General features: G+C 46.8%; 2 protein-coding genes across 3 annotated transcripts; both read right to left on the reverse strand.

Annotated features, from left to right (window-relative positions):
* Window positions 1-1,103: 1,103 nt before the first annotated feature.
* Window positions 1,104-20,966, reverse strand: Ganab (glucosidase II alpha subunit). Of its 2 annotated transcripts, XM_052190382.1 has the most exons (25): window positions 20,879-20,966; window positions 17,051-17,155; window positions 16,779-16,887; window positions 15,003-15,130; window positions 10,209-10,388; window positions 9,669-9,734; window positions 8,871-8,940; window positions 8,613-8,700; window positions 8,430-8,526; window positions 8,022-8,202; window positions 7,229-7,382; window positions 6,396-6,631; window positions 6,178-6,304; window positions 5,998-6,077; window positions 5,639-5,782; window positions 5,417-5,513; window positions 4,796-4,897; window positions 4,412-4,655; window positions 3,156-3,220; window positions 2,912-2,988; window positions 2,751-2,825; window positions 2,488-2,601; window positions 2,272-2,384; window positions 2,036-2,136; window positions 1,104-1,932 (listed from the first exon to the last, which is right to left on the reverse strand). In XM_052190382.1, exons 1-25 carry the CDS (start codon window positions 20,914-20,916, stop codon window positions 1,823-1,825), a joined length of 2,901 nt encoding a protein of 966 aa, XP_052046342.1. In that variant the 5' UTR covers window positions 20,917-20,966; the 3' UTR covers window positions 1,104-1,822. The 2 variants fall into 2 exon arrangements, with proteins under 2 accessions (XP_052046342.1, XP_052046354.1); XM_052190394.1 differs by lacking the exon at window positions 9,669-9,734.
* A 183-nt stretch (window positions 20,967-21,149) lies between these two features.
* Window positions 21,150-25,918, reverse strand: Ints5 (integrator complex subunit 5). Its single transcript, XM_052190369.1, has 2 exons — window positions 25,767-25,918; window positions 21,150-24,286 (listed from the first exon to the last, which is right to left on the reverse strand). Exons 1-2 carry the CDS (start codon window positions 25,844-25,846, stop codon window positions 21,307-21,309), a joined length of 3,060 nt encoding a protein of 1,019 aa, XP_052046329.1. The 5' UTR covers window positions 25,847-25,918; the 3' UTR covers window positions 21,150-21,306.
* Window positions 25,919-27,914: the final 1,996 nt, after the last annotated feature.

The following is a 27,914-nucleotide window of genomic DNA, read 5'->3' on the forward strand; positions in this document are numbered from 1 at the left end:
CAGGACAGTCAGGGCTATACAAAGAAACACTGTCTTGAAAATACCAAAACCAAAAAAAAAAAAAAAAAAAAAAAAAGAAAGTGCTATAATAGCCTTCTGATAAAAAACTTGACCCTGGGCTGGAGAGATGGCTCAGTGGTTAAGAGCACTGACTGCTCTTCTGGAGGTCCTGAGTTCAAATCCCAGCAACCACATGGTGGCTTACAACCATCTGTAATGAGATCTGATGCCCTCTTCTGGTGTGGCTGAAGACAGTGATAGTGTCCTTACAAATAATAAATAAATAAATAAATAAAAAGATATAAATTAAAAAAAAAAAAAACTTGACCCTGTATTTATTTCTAAGAGACCCCATTAGCTCTGATCACTACTTATTACGCCCACATTAAAATATGACAGTTGCTGTGACTATGAAATGTGTGTAGGCCAGAGGTTAACCCTGAGTATTCTTCAGGCACCATCCTTTTGTTTTGTTTTGTTTTGTTTTGTTTTGTTTTGTTTTGAAACTGGATCTCTCCCTGGACGAGAACTTACCAAGTAGGCTAGGCAAGCTGGCCAGAGCCCCAAGGGTCCGGCTGTGTCCACCTCCCAAGAATCAGGCTTACCAAAGCCTGCCATCATACTCAGATTTTTTTTTTTACAGTGAGTCAGCCTGTAGATCAAACTCGGGCCCTTAGATCTGTGAGACAAAGCAGTTTTCTGACCAGTTTACCTCCTAAGACCCTTTGCTGGGCTCTTCTAAAGGACTAGCACCCACCAAGCTAAAGAAGCCTCATGTTTGCTCATTCTGCTGAAATGAAGCAGCTTATACAGAATAAAATGGTAGGCCACTATCTACGGAAGCTATTTTGTTCAGTTTACAACTACAATTAAGACATCCAATTTTTATCTGTTTTGTTTGTTTTTTTATTGTTTCTCCTTTTTATCAAAACCTGTCACAGTTGGGAACCCAGAGGAAGTAAAAAAAATTCCCACAAATATTTCTCCTGGTTCCTGAGTCCTCCCTCAACCCGCTTACCAGGGCTTGAAGCCATCCCTGGGTACACATGATCATCCCCCCCACCCTCAGCCTTCTTCCCAGCAATAAATACAGGTGACCGTGATTCAGTGAAACCACAATTCATTTCTCTATCTTGTGTGTCCCAAGGGGACCAGAGGGGAAAAAGAAGTTTAAGAGCCATCCCCTCTTAACTGTGTGGAAGCTTCTCCCTCTAAGGATGGGAGAAATGCAGCAGCTCTGGAAAGAAACAGGAAGAAAGGTTGAGGTGAGAAGGAAGAGGACATTCTCCAGGAGCCTCAATCGTGATCCATTCATCCCCTACCAGGTAAGGGTGGTCCCAGTGTATTAGGGGGACATAGAAGGGGACATTCAGTAGAAGGAATGAAAGGGTGGGCATTTTGGAAAGGAGGGAACAGGGAAGAAGAAAAGGAACCCTAAAGTTCACTGTCCTCATCTTCTCCCAAGAAATGGTATCAACAGACAAGAGGCATGAATAGATGGGGTCTGAGGAAAAGGCGGGGACCCCAAGGAAGAGAAGAAGAAAGACAAGGCCCCTTGGGTCTTCACAAATGACTGCGCTCCAGTTACAGCAACAGGATACTGGGTATGAAGGGAAGGGTTTGGTAACACACAGAAGGAAAGACTAGGTCACAAGAGGAATTCAGAGCCCTAGGACAGCCCTGTCATCTTGCCCAGATATTGACAGAATCTGGGTCTTGGAATTAGAAGGTGAAATCTAGGTAGGGTCAAACTCCAAGGCAAAAGAAAAGGTAACTCAATACCATCACACCCTTCCTCCCAACTCAGAACAAGTTCCTTGGGTTATCGAAGATGAATACTCCAGTCAGATGCCACATTGACGCCAGGTTTGCGCAGTATCAACACAGAGGTCTCAGGATCATGTTGGAAGGACAGGTGACTTTCAGGGGATCCTATAGAAGGAAGACAAGCACCACAGTCAACAATAGCAAAGTTGCAACCCTGCCAACCTCTCTGTTTCTTTTTCCCCATTTCAAGGCCAGACCTAGGACTAACCTTTGGTCTGGAGCACCACAGTTGCTGGCTTTCCAGCCCCCATTATGACCACTCGCTCGATCCAGATAGGTGTTTCAAAGTGGCCTTTAGGGTCTGCTGAACTGGAGGCAACAAAAGCAAATGCCAATTGGAGAAATCAGCAGGAAGATAATCCAAAGTGAAGTCGAAACGTAACAAAAGCACAGTGAACCTGAGCACCTCTAAAGGCAAGGCCCACACAGAGGATACCCCATTACCTAGAGACAAGTGTGTTGCTAGAGAAAGAGAATCGGCGCAACAGGAACTCATGGCGAGTCTGATAGTTAAAGGTGTGTCCATCATCTAGAAAGAGCTCTCCTTGGGCCGTACCCTGTGCAGGAAGAGGTGAGGAACTTAAGCCAAAGAGGGAGTGCCCTCATTCCTATCCCAGAGGACAGAGTCCTAACAGGAGGCAGACAGCTGAGGTAGCTCACCTGGGGACTGAGAGCAACGAAGAGAGTGAGAGGATCATCCTTCATGCAGTCTGAAGAGCGCCTCACTCGCATCCATCGAGGCACAATTGTCCCGCCACGCTGGAACACAGGGATCTAAGGCAGAAGCGCTGCAGTGAAGCACTATTCCTTTAGGCCTTTCAGCATTGTCTTCTTCCTGCCCTCTGGCTTCCCAAATTACCTATTTCCTCCCCTTCTGGAGATGTACAAGCAAACAGAGACAGCATCTGAAGAGGTATACTTACACTGCTTAGCGTTACGGGCAGATACAAGGTCTGGGGCCCATGATGCTTCTGATAGCTTTGAATGTCATACCACACCTGTGGATGACAAGAAGATGCTGGATCACTCAGTACATAAGGGTTCCATCCTTTTGCTTCTGTGCCTACAACATCCTGTAACTTACCTCTTCTTGGCCAGGCAAATAGACCTGCACTCCGTGGGCCCCAGCATCCGATACAGGGTGAACAAGGAGTGCATCCCCTAAACATACCAGAAGGAAGAGGAAACAAGGGCATTAACAGTCTAGAGAGCATTAAAGGATCTGTCTGTTTTAAGTTCAGCCAGTCTCCAACCCCACACATACACATCCCACACATTGTTCTTAAGCCCAAGTCCAACCTACTACCAACTGTCCTCCTATTTCTCACCAAGCATGAACTGATCCTCTATACTGAAGGTAGACATATCCTCAGGATACTGTACCCATAGGGGTCTAGAAAAGAAGCAAGACAGGAAAGGAAGACATTACTTTCACAGAGGTCAAAGATGCTCTCCTCCAAGAGCTAGCAATTAGAATTGCACTGGGGAGACATCCAAGAGCTTTCAGCCAATGGGTGCAGGCCTTCGGCTGCACTACAGAACCCCGCCTTGCCAGTCACTGTACTTCCTATCTCACGTCCCTAACTCCACTCTTCTTCCAACTGTTCTCTACCCTCCAGGGACCTCCTTCAACACTTCAGTGACACACAGCTTGCAAGGCCCTTTAGGAGCACAAGTATCATTTCTTTCCTAGTGACAGTCTCTCTACCAGCTCCTTCCCAAGTCCCACGACTTTTTCTTTCTGACTTGTTTCACTTCAGAATTTTGGCACCTGCAGCTTCCTCTGTGTGGAATGTCCTTCCCTAAGATCAGGAACACCTACTTTACTTATTGGACAGATTCCTAATGTGGCCATATTCTCAAAAAGGCCTTTTGTGACTACCTCAGGTTACTTATTCTGGTCAGTAACGTATCACTGCTGGCAGTCTCCTTCAGACGTTAACCTCCATTACTCACTTATTTCCTTTCATCTTTCCAGGACTCTCTTTTCCAGACAGGGACTTACAATGTAGCACAAGCTGGTTTTGAACTTTCATTCCTCCTACCTCAGCCTCCTAAATTCAGGATTATAGACATATATAACGAGATAGGCTGCTGCTGCTACTATTATTACTACTACTACTATTATTATTATCATAATTTTGAAGGTATGGAGGGTCACATGCCATGTATGTAGTGGCCAGAAAAAAACTCACAAATTCTAGGAGTCAATTCTCTACTTCCATCAAGTTCTAGAGACTGAACTCCTATGTTTGATGGCAATTTCTTGTACCCATTTCATTAGCCTGATTGATTGTTTGGTATTTGTTTTGTTTTTTGTTTTGTTTGTTTTTGTTTGTTTTTGTTTTTTTGTTTTTTGGTGATACTGGGGCTTGACCAAACTTATGGCTTTATACACTAAGAGGCAAGTACTCTACTTAAAGGATGTAGAATTACATCCTCAGACCTCCCTTCCACATTCATATTAAAATCAGATCTTACAAACAAGGCCCTGGAAAGGGACAGGAAGAGGCCCAGAGATGCAAACCAGACCTAGTTATCTCCCAGCCATCTGACTCTACACAGGCCCCACTGACTAATTTACCTCATGACAGGAAACCCTTCCTGGTGAGCTTGATAGAAGAGGGTATACCAGAAGGGCAGCAAAGAGTACCGCTGGAACAAGGCATCTCGGATTGCATCTTGGTATTGAGACGCTAACAGCCACGGCTCTCGCCGCCCAGTGTCCAAGTGGGCATGAGCCCGAAAGAATGGCTGGTAGGCACCCATTTGGTACCAGCGCACAAGCAGCTCTGGCTCTGGGTTCTTGAAGAAGCCACCCACATCCGCTGGGAGAGGAGAAGGAGCAGGTTGCAAAATGGCAAAGAAGAAGCGCTGGCAGCCATCCATATAAATATTCTGTTCTTTGCTCATGCCCAGGTCCTGTGACTTTATCCCAATCAAAACCCCAAATTTCTCCTTCTCTTACCACCACAAAAGGAGAGCCCCACCAGTGCCAGGCTGAGACACATAGGGACAGAGATCTTCAAATGATCCCATTCCGCAGTGTTGTCCCCTGTCCACACCGCTCCTAAGGAAGTCAGAAGGGCCGGAGTGTGATACAAAGCAAGGGACTCAGCCTGTATACAAGTGTCCCCTGACCTGCCACAGTTACTAGACAAGTGTCTAGGACACTCTGACGATAGTAACGTTAAACACCACTCCTTCTCTTTCTTGGTACTAGGAACTTAGCAATGGCCCGGCATAAGCTAGGCAGTGCTCCCCCTCCATTCCGGCCAGAAGGGTTAAACGAGGATTAGATAACACCATTTACACGTCAAAATACACAGCTGGAGGCTGTAGTGTGCAGCTCCTAAGATACCACGGCTCCTCTGATCTGGCCTGCACACTTTTGTGTCATTGCTTACTCTTCTGTTTCTGTTTACTTTTCCCTTGAGACAGAGTCATACTAAACAGATCAGGATAGCCTATACTACGTGGACAGTCTAGGCAGCCCTACAACCAAAGCTATTCCTGACTCAGCATCCTTAAGTGCTAGGATTATAGGCACTGACTCTCAAGCACAGCTGCCACAGTCTCCAAATCTTACCAAAGCGCTGGGAGCCTGAGAAGAAAGCCCTACTCAGGACAAAGGGACGCTCTATACCACCAGAGCGCTGTATTAGCCCATCAGCAGTCGCCATGTGCTAGGAAGAAAGACAAGAGAGAGTGAAGAGCAAATGCCATCTGACATCTGGTGACAACTACACAGTCCTCATGTTTAAGTACTGTCCTCCCTGTGTCCACTGAGGTTCTTCTCCCCGTCCCTTACCACATATAAGCCATAGATGTTATGGATGTCCCGGTGCTCCCAGCCGCCATAATGCACAGCATCCTTCAGCATGGTGACCTCAGGACCATTGAACACAGATGGTTCATTCATGTCATTCCAAACAAAAAGATTGGGAGCTGAACCCTGAAAGCACAGGCAGCAATTATGTGTGGACAAAAGAACAGGACAAAGGTAAACACTGTCAGAAAGAAAGCTTCTAGACATCCAGAACCAGATATTTTTCAGAATTCTCCAAGATCCTCAAGTCCCCATGAAATGTTTACAGGTCCAACAAAAACAATGGTACTGAACAGAAAAGCTTATTGGTGAGGAAAAATAGAAAAGATAGTCTTTCCTACCTCATAATTGTCAAAGCTGAACATGTTAGCCCACCAGGCCCTCATCCTTGGGTTAGTGAAGTCAGGGTAACTAGCTGAGCCTGAGAGAGAAAACACCAACAACTCTCATTTCCCAAAAAGGAAAAACCCAAAACATACCTCCTTAGCCACTCCATAGCCTCCCCGACCTGGCCTGCCTACCTGGCCAGCACCAGCCCTCATAATCAGAGCCATCCCGAGTTTTAACGTACAGCCCATGGTTTCGCAATTCTTCGTGAACTCGGTAGCCAGCGTCTACCTTGATGTGTGGGTCCACGATGGCCACCAGCTGGGAGCAAAGAACAGAAGTAGAAAGGGTCGAGGCTTCCATGCCTCAGCCCTACTGCAAGACGACCAAACACAGCTAGAGGAAGCCTTACCTTCCGCCTCTTGGAAGCCAAGTGCTCAAGCATACTGAGGGGCTGAGGAAACCGGGAGGGGTCCCAAGTGAAGTACCGCTTGCCGTCAGCATGCTCAATGTCCAGCCATATGACATCACAAGGCATGTTGTGATCATCAAAGCCCTGATCCACTTCTAAAACATCAGCCTCATCCCGGTAGTTCCAGCGACTCTGGTGGTAGCCGAGTGAGAAGAGTGGGGGTAATGCCTGGGTCCCTGCAGGTTCAAATGACAGGGTCACAGGGGTTGAAGAAGTGGCAGAGGTTAAGAGCACTTGCTGCTCTTCCAGAGGACCCAAGTTTGGGTTCACAGCACCAACATCAAGCAGCTCACAACCACCTGTAACGTCGGTTCCATGTGCCCTTTTCTGGCTTCTGAGGGGACTCACACATATACGTCACACATGCATGTGTATACAAAACAAAAGGGGAAGAAAAGAACATAGTCACAATGGGGATCAGGTTAAACCAGATTCCAGAGTAGAAGGATGCCAAAAGGGAGACAGGGTAGGGAAACAGGAGTGCAGAGAATGTCCGAAAATGCACAAACCTAACTTCTCAAGAACAGAAAATTAGCCGGGCAGTGGTGGCACACGCCTTTAATCCCAGCACTTGAGAGGCAGAGGCAGGTGGATTTCTGAGTTCGAGGCCAGCCTGGTCTACAGAGTGAGCTCCAGGACAGCCAGGGCTACACAGAGAAACCCTGTCTCGAAAAAACCAAATCCAAAAAAAAGAAAAAACCAAATCCAAAAAAAAGAAAAAACAGAACAGAAAACTGAGGTTGTTGGCTGGCAGAAGTGGAAACACCACCTACCTGTGAGACTAGCATACTGCCGGAAGACATCGAAAACCGAAGGGCCAAGCATCAGAAAAACATCAATAATGCCACTCTCTGACATCCAGCGAATGTCTGTCTGTGGAGTCTCCCCAGATCCCTGCAGGTAATCCAGCATCTTCCCAAACAGGGTCTGTGAAGGAAACAAGGGAAATCAGTTTCTCACTACAAACTTGAAACAAAAGCAACTTTCTCTTGAGTGCTCACACAGCTGCCTCCTACCACCTCACAGTAGTTTAAGAATAAAATATCATTCCCTCAAGGAAGCTTTGGTGAACCACACATCAGATTGCTGTTTACCACTCCTGACGTCCTCTTGCCTTATAATAACGTCCCTGAAATGAGGAACCTTTTCTTTCTTTCAAGAGGTATTTACTTACGTATTTCATGTATATGAATAAGTGCTCTATTTGCATGCATGACAGAAAGGGCACAGACACATGAGGGATCAGATACTACTACAGATGGTTGTGAGCCACCATGTTGTAGGGAATTGAACTCAAGACCTCTGGAAGAGCAGCCAGTGCTTTTAACCACTGAGCCATCTCTCCAGCCCCAGAGATTGGCAACATAACCCCTGAAACCTAGAGTGTCCCTACAGAATGGACAGGGCACAGCCAGAGAGGCATGGCTTCATATGAAGACTACCTGGTAACGACTAAGGACTGCATACAAGTAAGCTGTGCCATCAGTGCTTTACACTCACATCCAGTATCCCTATGGAAAGACATGACAGACTCTAAACACATCTGTCCTCATGCCATGCTCTCACCTTCCCAGCCGTGTTGGAGGATATATCAACCCATGTCTCAGCAGCATTGAGCCAGAAGATGCCCAAGTCTCGATGAAAGCTGTGTGCCAGGAGCACAGGCACAGACCCATACAGAGCCATGGGGTTGTTCAGCTCATACTGGAACACATCCAGGTTGTACAGGCGGTACGGCTCACCACCCCTAGTGGCAGACACATAGACTGAGGCTATAGTTTGTGCAAATGCTACCCCACAGACATAGCTGAGAGAAAAGGAAAGTGTCCTTCCTTAAAACAAGTTATAATCAAGGAGGTAGGCCAGATACAGGAAGGGACTTATGCACATCTATAGTATGCAGCTGTAAGAGCAAATCCCCAGCCCTGACTGCCTCCTTTTCCAACCCCATCCTAGCGTTACTATTGGACTCACTCAGTGACCTTCAGTCTCAGGCTGTCAGCATGCTCAGGGATCCCATACACGTGTTCCATTCCTGGCAGAGAGAAGTCCAAACCTACAGACGTGGGACCTGAAAGAAAAACGCAAAGGATGATTTACAGAGTCTCTGTTTGCCAAGATGCCTCTGTGGCCCTGCCCTGGGCTTCCCAGCCCTACCGTAAGGCTTGCTGTCAGCATGTGTTTTGAATGTCTCCTCCCAGGCTCCTGGCTCATCATTCTCAGCCTTTTCCTGGGTCTCCTCTGGCTGTAAGAAAAGTGGACTGATACCCACTCATGTAACAGTTGTCTTTTCCCACTCTAACGATGTAAGTCTCATCCTTTAGGATGAGAACAGGCTCACTTTCCTGTGGGCCCTTACTCGGCAGCCCCCCAGGCAGCCCTGCACTCCACTCCAGCCCCCCCACTTCAACTCGCCTTGTCACCATCCCCAGGTGTTGCTTCAGGCTGGGCTCCATTGCCTTCAGCTGGATCTTTTGATTCTTGCCTGGAAGGTAGGAGAGCTGTCTGCTCCAATCCAGAGGGGCAGGGACGAGGGGCTAATGGAGGGAGGGGTGAGGGGATAGAGAGCCAGGGTCCAAAGGACTGAAAGCACTGGAGGAAGGGACCCAGTGAGCAAGGATGGGAAGACCTGACAGGAAAATGAGGAGGAAATGCCAGCAGGAAGTACTTTCTACACACAGGCCCATATCAGCAGCCTTTGTTGGTATCTAGAAGAGACAGGCAAGGTGGTTCAGTGACCTGGGTTCTAACTGCCAGTCCTGGCTCTGCTGCCATCATAGAGAAAAAAATCTGACCTTTCTTGATCGTGCTTTACAAAGTTGGTCAGACCATAAAAAGCCTCTCCAGACACACTCTGGGATTCCAAAAGGTTTTGCCAAAGAATGCTTTTCAAAGGCAGCTAGCAAAGAGTTCTCTCCAGAATCTCAAGTATATTCCAAGTGAGAGCCAGGAATAATAGCAAAACGGGGCATCCCTCCATCCCTTAGCAAAGCAATAGGCTTCCTACAGTCCTTAAGGACTTCCAGCACTCATCTTCCTTCCAGAGGGCTCACAGCCAGGGGTACAGCAAACAAGGACCCAGATACCAGGAGTGAGGAAAGGACAGATGTGAAGGGGAGGGAACACAGAGATGAGGCAACTTCCCCAGAGGGCCGGAGAGAGGGGCGGGTGAGGGAAGAGGAACAGATACAGTACCAGTGGCCATGGATTTACCTAGAGAAAAGGTTCTTGATCTTATCCCACATGCTACCGAGCGTGAGACTAACTTTATCCGAGAAACTGGGGCAGGAGGAGATGAGTAGGGAAGGGGAAGGAGGCACAAAACCAACACAAAAACAGAAACATAAAAGTGAGTTTCAGTAGACAAACTTCCAGAGATGGGGGGAAAAGAAACCATAAATAAATAAATAAATAAATAAATAAATAAATAAATAAATAAATAAATAGGAAGGAAATACACTAGGGGAATGTGATGATGTGAAAAGGGGAAGGAGAGAGCAGATCCAGGCAGACTTCCCAGAGGAGGTGCCTAGTGTACAGCTCAGGGACAGAAGTATCTGCCTCCTGATCTGTACATGAAAGAGAAAACTGCAACCCCGATCTGGTTTCACCCTCTCTGAGAGTATCTCCCACCCTCCTGCCCCTGTCTGGCTGTTCTGCACCCAGTCTCTTCCCAAGAGTACAGTATCAGACCTTGTGGCATTTCTAGGCACTACCATGGTAAGTTCCCTGAAGTCCCCACCCTGTACTCACGGGACCCTGGGGGCCCTCTGGTGCTCAAAAGCCATGAGTCCTCTGGCATTGACACTGAGCAGGAGGCTTCGATCTTCTAGCAGGTCAAGGCGGAATGGCCGAGCTGTCAAAATGATTTTGTAGGGTCCCTCAGCCACTGTTAGCTCCACGCTGTTGTCATCACGGCCAGAGACCGAAAGCCTGGAGAAGAGAGAGATCAAAGGGGTATATATATATATATGAGGGGGAAAGGCCAGACCTGTTACAGGCAGCAGGTCAAAGCTCAGAGAAAAACAAAGTCATTGGAGCCTTTCTCTCTTTAAACATTTTTGGGGACTAGCAAGATGACCCAGTAGGCAGATACATACTACTAAACCTAGTGACCTGAGAAAGACCTACACTGTAGAGGAATCGAACCAGGCCCCAAGTTACCTTCTGACCTCTACATGCATATGGTGCATGAACACATACACGTATATGCAGTGTACAAAGAACAATAAAATCACAGAACAAAACTTCTTATTTGCCGGGTGGTGGTGGCGCACGCCTTTAATCCCAGCACCTGGGAGGCAGAGACGGTGGATTTCTGAGTTCGAGGCCAGCCTGGTCTACAGCGTGAGTTCCAGTACAGCCAGGGCTATACAGAAAAACCCTGTCTCGAAAAAACCAAAAAAATATAAAAAAATAAAAAATAAAAATAATTTTAAAAAAAATTTTAAAACTTCTTATTTTTTTGTAAGCTCCTATTTATTTTGTGGGGACAAGTTAGCATGTGCCACAGTTACCATGTAGAAGTCAGAGTATGATTTTTGGGAGTCTGATTTCTCCTTTTCTCAAGTTGAGTATGAAAGACTGTCCCTTAGGCTCAGCAGGAGGAGGTATCTTTACCTACTAAACCACCCTACTGGCCCCAAAATAAATAAATCAAAACTAGGTATAGGAACACATATCTGTAACCGGCACGTAGAAGGCAGAGAAAGACAGGGCTGCCTCAAGTCTGAATCCACCTTGGTCTAGAGCATGTTCCACACCAGCCAGAGCATAGTAAGAGTCTTTGTTAAAGAAAGTTTAAAGTGGGCTGGAGATATGGCTCAGTGGTTAAGAGAACTTCCAGAGGTCCTGAGTTCAATTCCCAGCAACCACATGGTGGCTCACAACCATCTGTAATGGAGTCTGGCGCCCTCCTCTGGTGTGTCTGAAGCGAGTGAGCGACAGTGTACGCACGGACATAAAATAAATAAATAAATCTTTAAAAAAAAAAAAGCAAAGAAAGTTTAAAGCAAAAAGCTAAAGAGAAAATAAAATACTTACAAAAGAACCTCACTTCAATCCTTAGAACCTACATAAAAATGTAGGTGGGGCTGGACATGGTAGGGAATGCTTATAATTTCACTGCCAGGTGATCCTTTAGGTTAGCTAGCAAGCCCAAGCTACTTGCTAAATCCCAAGCAGTCACAATTTTTTTTTTTTGAGACAGGGTTTCTCTATGTAGCCCTGGCTGTCCTGGAACTCACTCTGTAGACCAGGCTGGCCTCTAACTCAGAAATCCACCTGTCTCTGCCTCCCAGAGTGCTGGGATTACAGGCGTGCGCCACCACGCCCGGTTGCAGTCACAAATTAAAAATGTGAAAAAAATTAAAATGAGGGGGCACATCCCAGGGAACACCAGCAGAGTGTCCTCTAACTATCACAGGAATGTGCACCTTTACACACACACACACACACTTGCTCACAAACACAAATAAGTCAACTGGGGATAGAGAGGACTCCTTTTACAGAGGATTCAGGTTCAATTCCCTGCATCCATGTCAGGTAACTCAGAAGCACCTTCAAGGGCACCTGCACTTACATGCACATACCCACACACCAATGGGTCTCACTATGTGGGTCAAGTCCCTTAGCAGGGGTGGGGGTGAAGGGCTGGGGAGGGTGGGAGGTGTCCAATGACCCTTTTATAGGAGTCTCCTTAGACCATCGGAAAACACAGATATTTACTTAAATTACCATTTATAACACTAGTAAAATTAGTTATAAAGATGCAAAAAAATAATCTTATAGGTAGAAGTCAGCACAACATGAAGAACTGTACTAAACAGTTGCAGCACTAAGAAGGTTGAGAGTGCTGGGCAGTGGTGGCGCATGCCTTTAGTCCCAGCACTTGGGAGGCAGAGGCAGGCGGATTTCTGAGTTCGAGGCCAGCCTGGTCTATAGAGAGAGTTCCAGGACAGCCAGAGCTATACAGAGAAACCCTGTCTCGAAAAAACCAAATCCAAAAAACAAAAAAACCAAAAAAAAAAAAAAAAAAAGTTGAGAGTACAGTCATACCCAGACACACAAATATAATCAATAAGTAAATACATAAATAAAGATTTAGGAATCTATTAGAAGAGACATACACACTTATTCAATAGGTCACTGGGGTTAGGAGACAGGATTTAAAATTTAAAAAATATTTTAGCATACATTAATTGTAGAAAGGAACTTCATTATGACATTTCCATATAGGCATATGCATTCTTTGTCAGAAGTAGTGGTGCACACCTTTAATCCCAGAACCTGGGAGGCAGAGTCAGGCAAATCTTTGAGTTTGAAGCCAGCCTGGTCTACACAGTGAATTCTGTCACATAGTTAGACCCTGCCTCAAAAAAACAAAAAACAAAAATTTTCATTTTTCCCTCTCAGTTGACGTTTATATCTTTGTTTAGTTTCTAAAAAGATGTTTCGCTTTATAGCCTAGGCTGGCCTCTAATATCTAGTTAAAGAGATTTTCCTACCTCAGCCTCTCAAGTAGTTGGGCATATAAAAGCCGACTGTGATCCATACCTGAATGAGACAGTTGTTTTTATAATGCTAGGGACTGAGCCCAGGATTTCATATATACTACACACGTGCTCCACACTGAGCCACATCCCAGCCCAAGAGAAACAGCTTCAACAAAGCAGTGTGTGCTAACAACACAAGGCAGAAAACTGACTGACACATTAACCCAAGAATATTAACAGTAAACATTTGTATTTATCAAAAGACATCTTTAGTGTCATCAAGAATATTCAAAGTCTAAAAAACTGTCTCATTCCAGAGAAATCTGGAAAAGTATGACAACTGAATGCAGTATGATGTCTTGGCTCCAGAGCAGAAAAAGTATACTAGGCAAAACCTAAGGATATCTAAATAAACATGTTTAATGGTTGATAGTGAAGTGCTACCGATTCATTAGGGAGGACAAAGGAAGGACAGGTATGTTAGCAAGTGCAAAAAAAGTGCCCTGGGTAGGGCACAAGGGAAGGCATTCCTTCGCCTTTCCTGTAAATCTAAACCCACAGGAAATTAACGAGTGTGAGTGTGTGTGTGTGTGTGTATATGTGTGTGTGTGTGTGTGTGTGTGTGTGTGTGTGTGTGTGTGTGAGACAGGGATGAAAACTGGAGCCTTGCACAGGGTAAGCAAGTGTTCTACCTCAAAGCTAAAAGCTCCCCGGCCCTACTACTGTGATTTGTTTTTCTTGACAAATAGAAAAACTTCCACACACAGCCTAGCAAAGTACCTATAATTGAGTTGCAGCCTTAATCTCAAGCTGTTTTCTTTTTTCTTTAATGATACCTTTAGTAAATTAAAAGGTTACAACCTAAAAAAAGGTACCCACAATATATAAATAGTAAAGACTCAAGATGAACAAATTCTCTAAGGCAGTAAGGACAAACCACACAAGAGATGAATAGGTATAAACTGGTCAACTATTGTCTCTCAGAATAGTAAACCCAAAGACCCCACATCAATGAGGCCTGGGGAAAGATATCAGTTGGCAAAGTGCTTTCTTCACAACTGTAAGGAGCAGAGTTGAATCTCCAGAAGCAGAAGAAAATGCAGTATGGTAGCCTCACATAATAATCCCAATCTTAGAGGAGAGTCAAGTAGATGCCTGTGGATCACGGGCAGCCAGCCTAACCCAATTAGTGAGTTCCAAGCCAATGCGATGGTTTCCAGAGGTTTTTCTCTGGCCCCACACATCATACTTGCATACAGACATACATTTGTGCACACACTAACATTAAAAAAAAAAATTAGAGATGTTCAGTTTCATTAACAGAGAAGAGCATGGTATCGTATGGTAGCTCATATCTTTTATTTTGTTTGTTTGTTTTTCTGTTTTTCGAGACAGGGTTTCTCTGTGTAGCCCTGGCTGTCCTAGAACTCACTCTGTGGACCAGGCTGGCCTCGAACTCAGAAATCCACCTGCCTCTGCCTCCCAAGTGCTAGGATTACAGACATGTGCCACCAACTGCCCGGCAGCTCATATCTTATTACATAAATCGTCAAGATACTGAAGCCACCAGTAGGATTGAGACTGTGGCCAAGTGTGATCTACATACTGCACTCCAGGTAAACCTAAGTTACAGAATAAGATTCTGTCTCCCAAAAAAAGAGAGAAACAGACAGATGCAGCCAGACCTTTCATCCACATAAATGTATGAATAAATATAAAATAAATATTTGAACAGTTGTATTCTAAACAATGAAGGGAAAAAAGAAGGGACAAAAGGCTGGCCGACTACAAAGGTATGATCTGGGCCTCACTTACTTCCTTCTAACAGCAGTACTTAGCCTAAGCCTGACAGAAAGACAAAACATCACCTGTCTGCTGAGTGAATCTAAAGAGCGAAAGGAAGTAAAACAGAGGAAGAAGAGAAGCAGGAAAGGCTGGAAGACGAGGCGCTAGTCAGTCAACTATTTCTCTGATGCAAGAAAGTAAGTTACCACAAAGATCCATCGGGAAGGAAAAGGGCATCAGACAGATACCCTTCTCAGGAAGCATTTACCGAGCTGTGGGGGGATCAGCCACTAAAACATCTGGCACTCGGTATCGTGGCCGCCGGGGCTCCAACTCATCGATCCTGATCCGGGTCATGTTCTTCTGAAGGCCCTGGAGCTCCAGTACAAGCAACACCTGCAGAGACAGAAACCTGAGCCTGGAGGAAGCAGACAACCTGATCATAAGCACCCTCTCAGTCGCCTCCTCTCAGCCTTCTGCCTACTGCTTTGATTTAAAACCAATTTGTTTTGTTTTGTTTTTTTGGATTTGGTTTTTTCCAGACAGGGTTTCTCTGTGTAGCCCTGGCTGTCTTGGAACTCACTCTGTAGGCCAGGCTGGCCTCAAACTCAGAAATCCCAGAATGCTGGGATTACAGGTGTGCGCCACTACCACCTGGCTTTTTGTTTTGTTTTTCGAGAGAGGGTTTCTCTATGCAGTCCTAGCTGTCCTGGAACTCACTCTGTAGACCAGGCTGGCCTTGACCTCTGCCTCCCAAGTGCTGGGATTAAAGGCATGCACCACCATTGCCCAGCTTCATGTCCCAGTTTCTTATACTATGGGTTGTAACCCCTATGACATGGAGGAGGAGGGGGGTCATGAAAAACTTACAAGTAGTTTCTCAATATGTAATGGAAAAAACTTATGCAGAATCAAACATGGAGCTCAGTTAATAGTGTACTTGCCTAGTTCAAGATTAGCACAGCATAAAACCTGCTTTGACATATACTCCTGTAATCCCAGCATTCAGAAAATGAAAACAAGGAGGTTAGAAATTCAAGGTCATTCTTAGCTACAAAGTTAGTATGACACTAGCCTGAACTACATGATACAAAAATAAACAAAACCAAAAACCAAACTCATGATGAACCTAAGGTTTTCCGAGCCATGGTCACCCACATTGCATCTCCCAACTTCACTGAAGCCTTGGTTCTCAACACACTAAATTCAAATGCCCCCATGGCACACGATGCAAACGAACACTCCCAAAGTCACTGCAGTCACTGCGGCTCAGATCTGAGACTCTTCTGTGTTATCAATGGGACGTTTTTACTACACATACAAGGTTTTCTGCTCTGACAAAAATATGACAGTGATAGTGGCATACACCTTTAATCCCAGCATTCGGGAGACAGAGGTAGGCAGATCTCTGTAAATTCAAGGCCAATCTGGTCTACAGTGAGTTCTAGATTAGCCAAAGCTACACAGAAAAACCCTGTCTAGAAAAAACAAAAAACAAACAAACAAAAAAAAAACCAGTAAAGTTATTTCTGTACCAAAGAACTGTTGTGAAATAAATGTACAGTTTACTTAAATGTTTGATTTGTACACACAACTAATATTCTCTCTTTTTCTGAATCCTATAAAAATTTCTTGCAAAAAAAATTTTTTATTGCAAATGTAAGTTTACAATGTTTTGGCCTAAGGAACCTGAAATCAGATTTCTTCAAAATTAAATATCTCAGGCGCAGAGATAGTTCAAACATTAAAAAGCACTGGCTGCTCTTCCAAAGAACCTGGGTTTGAGTCCTAGCATCCACATACTGGTCTGTAACTCCAGTGCTCACGATGGCTCTATAACTCCCATCCCAGAGATCCAACATTCTCTTCTGGCCTCCGTGGGCACTGCATACATATCTGTACACAGACCAACATGGAAGGCCAAACATTCATAAACATAAAAAAGTAAAAATCTCAAGATCAGCCTGACACAAGACATTTAGTTACAAGTTTCTTTCCCAAGTTACCACCATTTCCCCATTCTACCACTCTTGCCTTGCCTGACCTTGGTGACTTCATGGATCAGATGGACTGTGACAGCATCAGGACCAAGCTGCAGAGTGTCCAGCAAGGCACGGTAAGGAGAGAGGCCTGGCCGAATGCTTCGCTGCCGTCTGTCAAGTCCAATGGTTGGGAAGTAAGGTTAGATAGAGAGCATCTCACTATCCTTAGGTGGCTCTACTTACCAAATCTTTCTTACACTACCCACCTCACCTCCCACCTCCCACACACACCTCCCACGTTCCCACTTTCCATTCACCTCTTCTAGAAACATACTTGCAAAAGGAACTCTCATCACAGGTTTTAAAGTTGCTTCTATCCACAGCAAGAGTAATCCCCAGACAGACACCTAAGTATGTCAGCACCAAACTTAACCAAGACCTATGGAAAGACATGGAGAACAGTTAACACTCTGGTCAAGAAGAGGCTCACCTTCTTGACATAACCCTAATAGACAACTCATGAAAAGCAATCCTAGTAGACAGGAAAAAGGCCAAGCAGACCGAGGGTGAAGTCAATTCTAAGGAGGAGGAGTGGAGCGCATCTTTATCCTGGCACTCGTATCTGGGTGGCATAGGCAGGGCAGATCTCTGAATTCGAGGTCAGTCTGGTCTATACGGTAAATTCCAGGTCAACCCATACTACACAGTGAGATCCTGTCTCAAAGGAAAAAGTTTTTTTTAAAGAAAAAGGTAGTCATGAAGGGATGGTTTATTCACACTGTCCCTTATCCCAAAAGATAAGAGAAAGTGGACAAAGCATGTCTGTCTGGCCTTTAGAGGCTGAGTATTGACTGTAGTTACATCAGCCTCTCAGAGGAAAGGAACAGTAACAGTCAATCCCAAAGGAAATGGTGGTACCATGTGTGTACATCCGAACAACAAAGCTAACTATGCCTTTTAGGGGTAAGGCATCAGATGGAGCTAATCTGTTAGTCACAACTCCTAAGATCCTAGAACACTAGACACCCAGTGTTTTGCAACTTCAAAACAAATCACCATCATCATTATCTAAGTCTAAAAAAGTAACAGCTGAAAAACACACTGAACCCTAATACACTCAAAGAACTAACTTATGTAGCTTTCAAATGACTGCAGTCTTAAAATAATCAATAGCCTAGTAACACCTTCAGAGACTGAGTTAAATTGGCCTAAAACAGGGTCAGTTTGATCTCCCTATGGCATGGCTATGCTTGTAGTACACAGCTATTGGGAGGCCAGGGCCAGGCTAGGGACCCACTTGAGCATAGGAGACTACTATGAGCAGCAGAATGAGAACCTATCTCAATAATGATAAAGCATGAATAAATAGCCCCTAGCCCTTACAAGTAACCCAGACTCAAAACCACTTTACATGTATTTACTTTCCCCCGTTCTTTCTCTGTTTTTATTAGTTGTGTTAGGTTAGGAGGTTTTTTCCAGATGTAAAATTAGGGCATACAAGGGACAGTCAACTATGACTTTTGAACAGCTACTAAGGGGTGAAAACGGCCTCGAGCTGAGTCCTGACTGACACTAAGACTATGATTTCTACAGAGTACACAGAACAGCATACTAATCATCAGCAAAACAGATCAGACCTGCTGCACTGAAAAGTCTCACGTCAAGGTCACCACAAACCATCACTCCCACAATGTGCATCAAATGAAAGACTATGGACTAATAACCTTACTTAAGTTTGGGGCTAGAAAGACAGCTCAGTAGTGAAGAACAGTAGCTGTTCTTCAAAAGAGCCTGGGTTTGATTCATAGCACACACATGCTAGCTCACAATCTTCTGTAATTTGTTTCAAGGGATCCAACACCCTCTTCTGGCATCAGACATATACATGGGGCACAGACATACATATAGGAAAGAAAAACATAAAAACATATAGAGGGGGGAAGAAAGTGAGTGGGAGGAGAAGGGAAGAAGGGTAAGGATGGAGGGAGGAGAGAACCTAGTCAAGTGTGGTGGTACAGACCTATAATCCCAGTACTTGGGAGGCAGAAACAGGAAGACAGTTCAGTCATCCTTAGCTACATAATAAGTTTGAGGGCTAGCCTGGGCTATGTGAAATCCCATCTTCAAATAAGAAACACTTGTGTGTATTAAACAAACACTGCCAAACCTTGCACCAGAAGTTTTATTTAATTTTTTTGCAGTGTTGAAGAGTAAACTCAGGGTCTCATTCATGCCAGGCATTCAGCTACATCCTCAGCTTTCTAAACAAGTTCTTCAAGTGACTATTATTTAAGCAATACAGGAACACACTAAGATGAGTTCCCAGGGAGGACAGAGAGGACTCATAGGAAGGTTTAGTAGATAAGAGCACTTGTAGCCAAGTGTAATTACCTGAGCTTGATTATCCAGGACCCACATACATGTGCACACTACACACACAGGCAAATAAACATTAAAAACAAAAACTCAGCCAGGTGGTGGTGGCGCACACCTGTAATCCCAGCATTCTAGTAGGCAGAGGCAGGCGGATTTCTGAGTTCGAGGCCAGCCTGGTCTACAGAGTGAGTTCCAGGACAGCCAGGGCTATACAGAGAAACTCTGTCTCCAAACCGCCCCCCCCCCCAAAAAAAAAACTCATTTAAATAGGGGGGAAGTCAGGCATAATGGTGCACACCTTTAATCCTCGCACTTTGAGGCAGAGGCAGATGGATCTCTTATAGGACAGAGGCCAAGCTTGGTCTACATACACAGTGAATTCAAGACCAGACAAGCCTAGATTGACAAGATCCTGTCTCAAAATATAAATGAATAAGAAGGGAGTTGGGACAGGGCAACACAGAAGACATGGTTCTTCTAAGCAATAAAACCAAGACAGGGCCTATCATACAGTTATCCAGCCTCCATATCTGCTTGGACGTTATAGACAATTACCATACAGCAAGGTGAATGCAAGGCACTCATCAGGCCCTGTTTGATCTCTAGAAGCACCAAAAGAACATTTTAAAGGGGATCAGTGAACAGAGTTCCCTAGAAGCAGGAAATGTTTGAAGGCTGGCAGGCAGTCGTCAGAGTGAGAAAACACTAGGCTTTGGAGGAAGAAGTACCTGTAAGACAATTGCTACTAGAAAAACCTAGCCATAAGGCATAGATACAGCCTCTATCCTGAGGAGTGGCTGCTTACAGGAACCTTGGGCCACCAGTCCCAAGTAGCAGTAGTGAGCAGTTTAGCACGCCAACACTCCCTGGAACCCTATCTTCAAGTCTTTAAAATAGGTTTGGAGATATGTCAGTAAGGATATGATTTCTAAAGAATATTTTCAACTATGACTTGTTGGCTCTAGGAATTCAGGAATGCCTTAAGCATCCCAAATGAGGAGTGTTCACAAGCTAAAAGTCAAGAATGAACTTTAGGGTAAGTCACATCTGTTTATTGGAGAACTTGAGTATATGATTCACCCTTTTTACACTGCTGTTGACAGTACACGCCTCTCCAGACCCTTTACATCCGTTAGGTGTACCGTGCTTTTCGGCGCTGAAGTGTTTCCAAGCATTTTTTAGGTTCCTCAAAACTCCAGAGAGCAGACCAAATCATTCAATACATGTTGTGTTTGAGCAACATTATCCATGCAGACTGTGAACTTACTGGACCCTGCCCCAGCCGTGCCCAGCAAATGAGCATTAATGAAAATGGCCAAGGCTGGTCGGGAGAGCAAGGAGATAATACAGGATGACCTGCCCATCGCATTGCTTCCAGCCTCAAAAAGGAGCAGTGTGGCAACAGGCTGCTTTATTACAGCCTGGGATGCATTTCGTCCCTCTGCCTGCCTCGATTGCCCAGCGCACTGCAGGAAGAAGACGAAATCATTGGCCACCCGAGCCGCCAAGGGAGAGAGGCAGCTGGAAGCGGACAAGGCAGAAGACAACACCCAGCTTCAGCCTTTCTAAGCCACCCGGCGCGATCCAGGAGCCCCACAGACAAGGGCCGCAGCGACTCGTGAATCTGCCGCTGGCAGGCTGTAGCCAGAGGCCGCCACCACGGGCACAAAGAGCCCGTTGAGAGGCCAGAAGCAGCAGATGATGGGAAGGCATTCAGAAAGAATCAATATGGGGCTCGGGGGATCTAGGGCCGTCCGGACGCGCCCCCGGGTTCCGGGCTCCTCACCGCCTCCTACGCGCCGCCACTGCCGCTACCGCCGCCATCTTGTACCGGGTTTGCTCCTTGACCCGAACCTACCCGCCCCTGCGCACGTTGAGCCACGTATCCTAGTGCCCGCCCCTTCCGGCCCTCCGATTGGCTCGTCCAGAGCGCGGCCGGACGTCTATTCCATTGGTCGAGCGTGTTCTATATTATGAATGGGGCGTGCCTTGACGCCCGGGTCTCTGCGTTCTCAGGCTTTTGGCAGCTTTCCGAGTCAGATAGAAACACTGCACTGTTTGTCTCAACTCGGCAAATTTTATTTAGAAAAAAATGGTGGGGTTTGAAAAAAGTGACACCACTCATTACGTACGGACTTAGAAGCCTCCGCCCTTCTGTAGCACCTTAGTCTCTTCTCTCAGTTTAACCTCTTTGCACAACTTGTAGGGAAAAGGTCAAGTCCCCGGCCGAAGCAGAGTGGATGGTGGAGGTGCTTGAAAACGGCCAGAGAAGAGCCCCAGGCGATCGATGTTGCGGTGGAGGACACTGTGCAGCACAGACAGATGTGGTCCTCCTTCACCTCCACCCTCCCTGGAAAAGTCCCGGATGAAGCGGCCACGCTCAGACTGAAAGATGAACTTCTGGGGCAAGGGCCCATGCTCCCGAAGAAAACCCCAGACACTAAGCAGCAACAGACGCACTTCAAAAGGTGCCAGTTGGCTAAATACCTCGTGCATATTACCCAGGGCTGGTGGCAAGAGGCTTCCCTCAGCCATGACAGCCACCAGGATACAGGATGCCTCCAGATGCCAGGGGGAGTGGGTTGTATCAGGGTGTCGAGAGGCTTCCCAATGGCTCAAGAGGGCAGCCAGCAGCCCCCGCAGCAGCACGGAGCAGTAGCACAGGGCTGGGGGAGCAGCTGCTACCAGCTTCAAAAGCTCAAACAGCAGGGGTTGTTCCCGGAAGCGCCGACCAATGCGGAGATCCCGCTCCACGGTGGCTCGCGCGTGATCCTCTGGGGGCCAGGCCAGCTCAGCACCAGCTGCATCAGGACACACGCTCTCCACTAAGGTCACTGCAACTGCTTTGGCTGCCTCTGGGCTCAGGGTGGGAGCCCCCCAGCAACCCTCACGCTCACTGCCCCCAGATGCACTGCAGCAGTGCACTAGGAGGCTAACGAGGCTCTGGGTGTTATAGATCACTTCCTGATGGTTTCGAGATTGAACAATTTTAGGTGGCTTTAAGCCACGACCGATGACTCCAGCATGGAAAACTGACCAGATTCCTCCAGGACCCGGCACGGCTGCAGTATGCCTCCGGTTAATGTCCAACAAAGAGGCAGAAGCCAAAGGGGTTGAGACAACTGAGAGAGTCCCATTGTCTCCATCCATTTCCCCTCCAAACAGTTCTGTGTTGCCCCGATGCAAGGCTCCCTCAACTAGCAGCTGTAGGACAGCCTTGAGCCCAGCTGGGGAAGTCTGAGAAAGGCGGGTAAGAAGCTGGGAGGCTGAAGCCACACCAGGAGGGCCATGCAGCCTTAGAGAAGCAAAGAAGCGGTGTACCCCAGCTCTCACTAGTCCCAAAAGTTGGGAAGGGGACAGGACTTCTGAAGGAAAGGGACATATTGCAAGGAGGGAGGCAGCAGCTTCAGCTACTTCCTCCTCTGGGTGTAGTAGGAGAGGAGCCAGATCAGACAGGTGGGCTGAGGCAGACTCCCCAAACCGGGCCCCTAAGGCTGAAGGGCCCTCTCCACCCTGCTGCTCCCACCCCACCAACAAGGCCAAATTGCGAAGAAACCGGGCTGTGAAGGGAGGCTGTAAAGTCCCTGCATGCACTCGAGCCAGGCAGCTTCGGAAGGCCAGGGGAAGAAGGCCGGAGAGACTAACCACTAGCCCTGCATATAGCTGGGTTGCCAAACTCAACTCTTCAGGGCTTCTGGCTCTGCTCAGTAGATGGCCCAAGGCCTCAGGTCCACAGCTAGGTCGAGTATAGACAGACAGTAGGCCCAGGAGCTGGTGCTGCCAGAGGAAGCGCTTCCGCTCTAGCCGTAATGTCTCTCCACACAGCTCTCCAACATGGTTTCGTAATGCATCAAGAAAGGGCACTGGACGAGGAGGTGGGGGTGGGCCCAGCACCCCTTCTCCAGGAGACCCTCCCCGATGATGAACCAGTTTTTGTAGATGTAGCAATAGCAGCTGGATCAGCCGGTCACAGGCCTCTCTCACGGTGTCTGGCACAGCCAGGCCCTGGGTAGTAATAACTGAAGCAGGCATAGCTGTGTCCACTAAGAACTGCAGCAGGCGGTAGGCACCGGTCCCAGAGGCCTGGCTCACGAGGTGCACAGCCAGGTTTAGCATGTTGTCTAGGTCTTCTCTTGGGAACCCCTGCAGGTGTTGTTGCAGCTGGCTTAGCACTGCTGGGGGCTTGAGGTAGTCCACAAGTTCTCCAGATACTGTGCCTAGCAAAGCGGGCGACATGACTGCCAGCTGCAGTAGGAAGGGAACTGTGGCCTGAAGAGAGGGCTCCCCATTCCGGCCCCCAGTTCCCCCTGCCAAGCTATCATGAAACATGCGCAACAGTTCCCGTCGGATGCTGTCTCCATGGCGGGAAGCCAGGTGCCCTAGGATGCCTACAACTGAGGCAATTTTGGGTACCCGTTTTTCCCCGGGGATGGCAGGAGACCCAGGGAAGGGGTCTGATGAGGGGGTTTGAGAGGAGCTTCCACCGCAAGCACTAGCTCCTCCTCCAGCCCCGCTATGGACACAGAAGTCCTTAAGGCCACAAGAGAGGACACGAGAGATGATGGTGCCAGGAAAAGAAGAGCCAATATGGGCCACAACCCAGTCAAAGTGTGGGGAATGCTGGACGGAAGTGTCTAGCAAGGCATCCACACATGCATCTGGACAGCTCCCAATGAGAGCCGAGAGGCACTGCACATAGATGTCCATTAATGTGCGGGTGGCCCTGCAGCCCATCCACAGCTGTAGCAGTTCATTGAGAGAGCCAGTGGCATGGGGAACACGCTGGTGCTGACCTGAATATGTGCTGCTCAGTTGTCCCATGAGGTCAATGGACCATGCACTAATCACAGGCGCCCAGGCCTTTGGGTTGGCCCGGATGAACTCACAGAGCACCTGCTGCACTTCATGCACCACATCCTCTAAGCCAGGTCCACCAGCAGGGACGTGGGATGGTGGAGGTGGACGGAGGTGAGGTGGACCAGCCACAGGACTTTCTTCTAGGGCAGCTAGGTGGGCCCGGACACTCTCATCAAAAACACCTCTCAAGTGGTCCAACACAGCGGCCCGAGCAGGTGGTAAAGATCGGAGCAGGAGAAGACCACATCGAGCATGTTCACGAGCTGAGAGTTGGTGGCCCAGAATAGGGTCTACACCGGTCAGAAAAGCCTTGATCTCTTGGGACAGCTCCTGAGCACTATAAAGAAGAAAAAGAAAAAAGCAAATCAGAACTCAGAACACTGTGTGATGTTATATTCCTTCCATGAGCTTTGGTTTCTTTTTATATAATAATAGGGTAATACGCTCCTCATGAGAATGTCTGAAAATTTAGGTTCACCTTGGTCATTCAAGAAATGCTAGTTTTCTTCCAGCAACAATAATCATGTAAATAGTAGATTATCTTTCAAATATCCATGTTCCTTTTTCTTTTTCAGTACTAGGTATAAAACCCAGACCTTTAGGCATACTAGACACTATCTCTAAGCTCTATCCCCACCACACTTTTAAGTTCTTCACTAGTAATTTTTCAGTCCTGACAACAATATAGTTCGACTATTATCCCATTTTACAGATTAGAACTGAAAGTTAAGAAGTCAGGATGAATATTCCCAAGAGGCAGGGAACATTTCTAAGCTCCTAACCCAGAATTCCCTTTTGTTAAGGTGCTGGTATATGGGAAGTACTCAATGAAAAATGGAATTAACTAAATATATTGAGATTCTATACCTACTTTAACATCTTCCCAGCCCTCTCTACAGCACAAGCACCCTGAAATCTCTCAATGGACAGAAAATTGTAACCTTACTAAAACCTCCCAAACGTGTGCTTTTCCATACTGTACAAGAATTTGGCCTTAACTGGGGCACAGGTCTTCAATTCCAACACAGACAGATCTGAGTTCAAGGCTAACCTAGTATACATAATGAATTCCAGGACAGCTATGTCTATCCATAGAAACCCTGTCTCAAAAAAAATAAAAGAAGGACGGAGGGAAGAAGAGCGAGAATCCTAACCGCACCCACTGAATTATACGCCTTCGGGGTGCCGAGAATAGGGGGAGGGGTGACCACCGGGCACAGAAGATAAGCCTTCCAATCCTCCCTCTCCCCAAATATATAAACCCTGTCTTAAGAGTCTCAGAAGGCGATGTTGAGAAAGCAAAGCCCCTTTCCTCTTGCTACTGTCTGTTCTGTCTGACACAACCGCATTCTCTGGGCAGATAAGGTTCTGTGCCATCCCTCTGATCAAAAATGAAAAAGGCAACTCAAAACGAGGGGCGTGTGCAAAGGAAAGGCTTGGACAACCATTGAGCCTCCGAGCCTTGGTTCCCAAGACACTCTCCATGAAGGCTGAGCCTCCTCAGGGTAAAGGGGGCAGAGAGGCTGGGTTCTCAGGAGCGCCGATGTCCCCAACTGCTGGCAAAGCAAGGCCGGCCTAAGAAGGCACTGAGGTCTCGGGAGAGGCAGAACTACGGGCAGGGCAGGGCAGGGCAGGGCAGGGCAGGCACTGCAGCCCTGGGTTTACAGTGAGGCGGCCCCTGAGTTCCGGGAAGGCGCGACCAGAATCTCTGAGAATCCTGACGCGGGTTCTCAAGGTAAGATCCAGCTTTCTGAGGAGAAGGCTGGGCATCGGCGCGGGGCCGCGCGATGAGGGGAGATACCAGGGGCTCTGACTACCTGAGAGGCGCGGGACCGTGGGTGGCGGGGGCAGGCCCGGGTGGCCCTGGGGCCCCGGGAGGGTCGCACAACGCGGACATCCCGGAGCCCTACCCGGAGCCTGACGCGGGATCGGCGAAGCACAGGCGACGCATGCGCGCTGACTGGAAACGCGACAGAAACCAGCGACCCCGCCTCTCAGGAAAAGCCGTCCGGCTAAGTCTGGAGCCCTAGTACTTTGGTTCCGCCACGCGTCGGTCACAGCGGGTAACAGGCTTGCTCTCTACGCAACTTTCTCCCCCATCTCCCACGGGCTTCATGGGCATATGAGAGCTTCCCTGGACCTTCATTTGCAGTGTAATCTATTTTTTTTCTAACATCAAAAGTATAAACGGATCTGACAATTAGGACTCACTCCTGTAATCCGAGCACCCGGAGGCCAACCTGGTCTTCAATCCAAGATCCGGGCCAGCCAGGGCTACAGATGAGACTGTCAGATTTTTTTTTTTTTTCGAAAATAAAATTTAAAAGTAAAGCGTGTTTCTCTTTTTTTCGTTTGCCTGCTTGTTCTTTGCTCGTAGGGATAGGGTCTCATGAATTTAGATTCCTGGTCCTCCCTTCCAGGTGCTAGGATTACAGGAATGCCACCACACCTAGCCTTTGCTTTAGTTTTGAAGCAAAATTTCCCAGACTCTTCTTAGCTCAAGCGCTCTTCCTCCCTCAGCCTCCAGAGTAACTTAGACTACGTGTTTACCATTATCCTGGCTTCTTGCCCATAAAGACTTTACAATCTAAGGGAGCCCATTTGGGTTTGGATTTATCTGCCAAAGTTGGCAATATAATAAACTCTGAACAAGTGGCATAGCTGCCTGGAGCCTGTCTCCTCATCTGTAAGATGAATGCGACTTCTCTGCCTCACATAGTATAATAAGTTACTTTAAATAATTTATGCAAAGTTTTGTTGTTGTTTTGTATTTTGTCCCTGTGTGGCACTGGCTGTTCTGGAACTCACTCTGTAGACCAGACTGTCCTCCAACTCATATCCACCAGTTTCTGCCTACTGAGTGCTGGAAGTAAGCCTGTGTACTAACACACCCAGCATAGATTTCTTGACATAATTCTGAATACAGAAATCCCTCTGAATAACAGGAGGCATTCTGAAAGAGCTAGAGAGAAGGCTCTGTGACTGCTTTTCCAAAGGACCCAGTTTCAATACCCACACTCACATGATGGCTCACAACCATTTCTTTTTTTGTTTGTTTTGTTTTTGCTTTTGTTTTTTCGAGACAGGGTTTCCCTGTATAGCCCTGGCTGTCCTGGAACTCACTCTGTAGACCAGGCTGGCCTCGAACTCAGAGTGCTGGGATTACAGGTGTGAGCCACCACCGCCCGGCTGGAGTCAGTGCTCTTAACCATTGAGCCATCTCTCCGACCCCAGAATCATTATTTTGATTGTCAGTTTTGGGTAAATAGGCATTTCTGTGTCTTGCCAGGATGCCATGATATAGTTCAAGGATATAGTTGTATGGTTAATGAACTAAAAATGCATATAACAAACATGTGGTAAAAGTTAAACATTTTCTAAAGATTTGTTATTTTATTTTTATCCTTTTGTTTTCGGTTTTTTTTTTTTTCTTTCTTTCTTTTTTTTTTTCTGGTTTTTTGAGACAGGGTTTCTCTGTATAGCCCTGGCTGTCCTGGAACTCACTCTGTAGACCAGGTTGGCCTTCAAGTCAGAAATCTGCCTGCCTCTGCCTCCACCTCCCCAAAGCTGGAATTAAAGGAGTGTAGCACCACACCTCATCTTGTTTTTATTATTTTTAAGTTGTATGTATATGAGCAGGTGCCCTCAGTTTTGAAAAGGTCATCAGACCTCCTGCAGCTGGAGTTATTGATGGTTGTGAGCTGTGTGGCATTTATAAAGTAGTCTGGAGATGGAGAGATGGCTCAGCAGTTAAGAGCACTTGCTCTTCTTGCAGAGGACTAGGGTTCAGTTCCTAGTACCCATATGGCAGCTAGCTAGTTCACAAACTGTAATGCCAGTTCCAGGGCTTCTGATGACCTATTCTGGTCTCCATGGGCATATGGTGCACATGTACATCCACACAGGCAAAATATTCATACCCATAAGATGAATCTAAAAAAAGTTTAAGGCCAGTGGTATTGTAA

The sequence above is a fragment of the Apodemus sylvaticus genome, chromosome 1, assembly GCF_947179515.1.
Source record: "Apodemus sylvaticus chromosome 1, mApoSyl1.1, whole genome shotgun sequence".
Classification (NCBI taxonomy): domain Eukaryota; kingdom Metazoa; phylum Chordata; class Mammalia; order Rodentia; family Muridae; genus Apodemus; species Apodemus sylvaticus.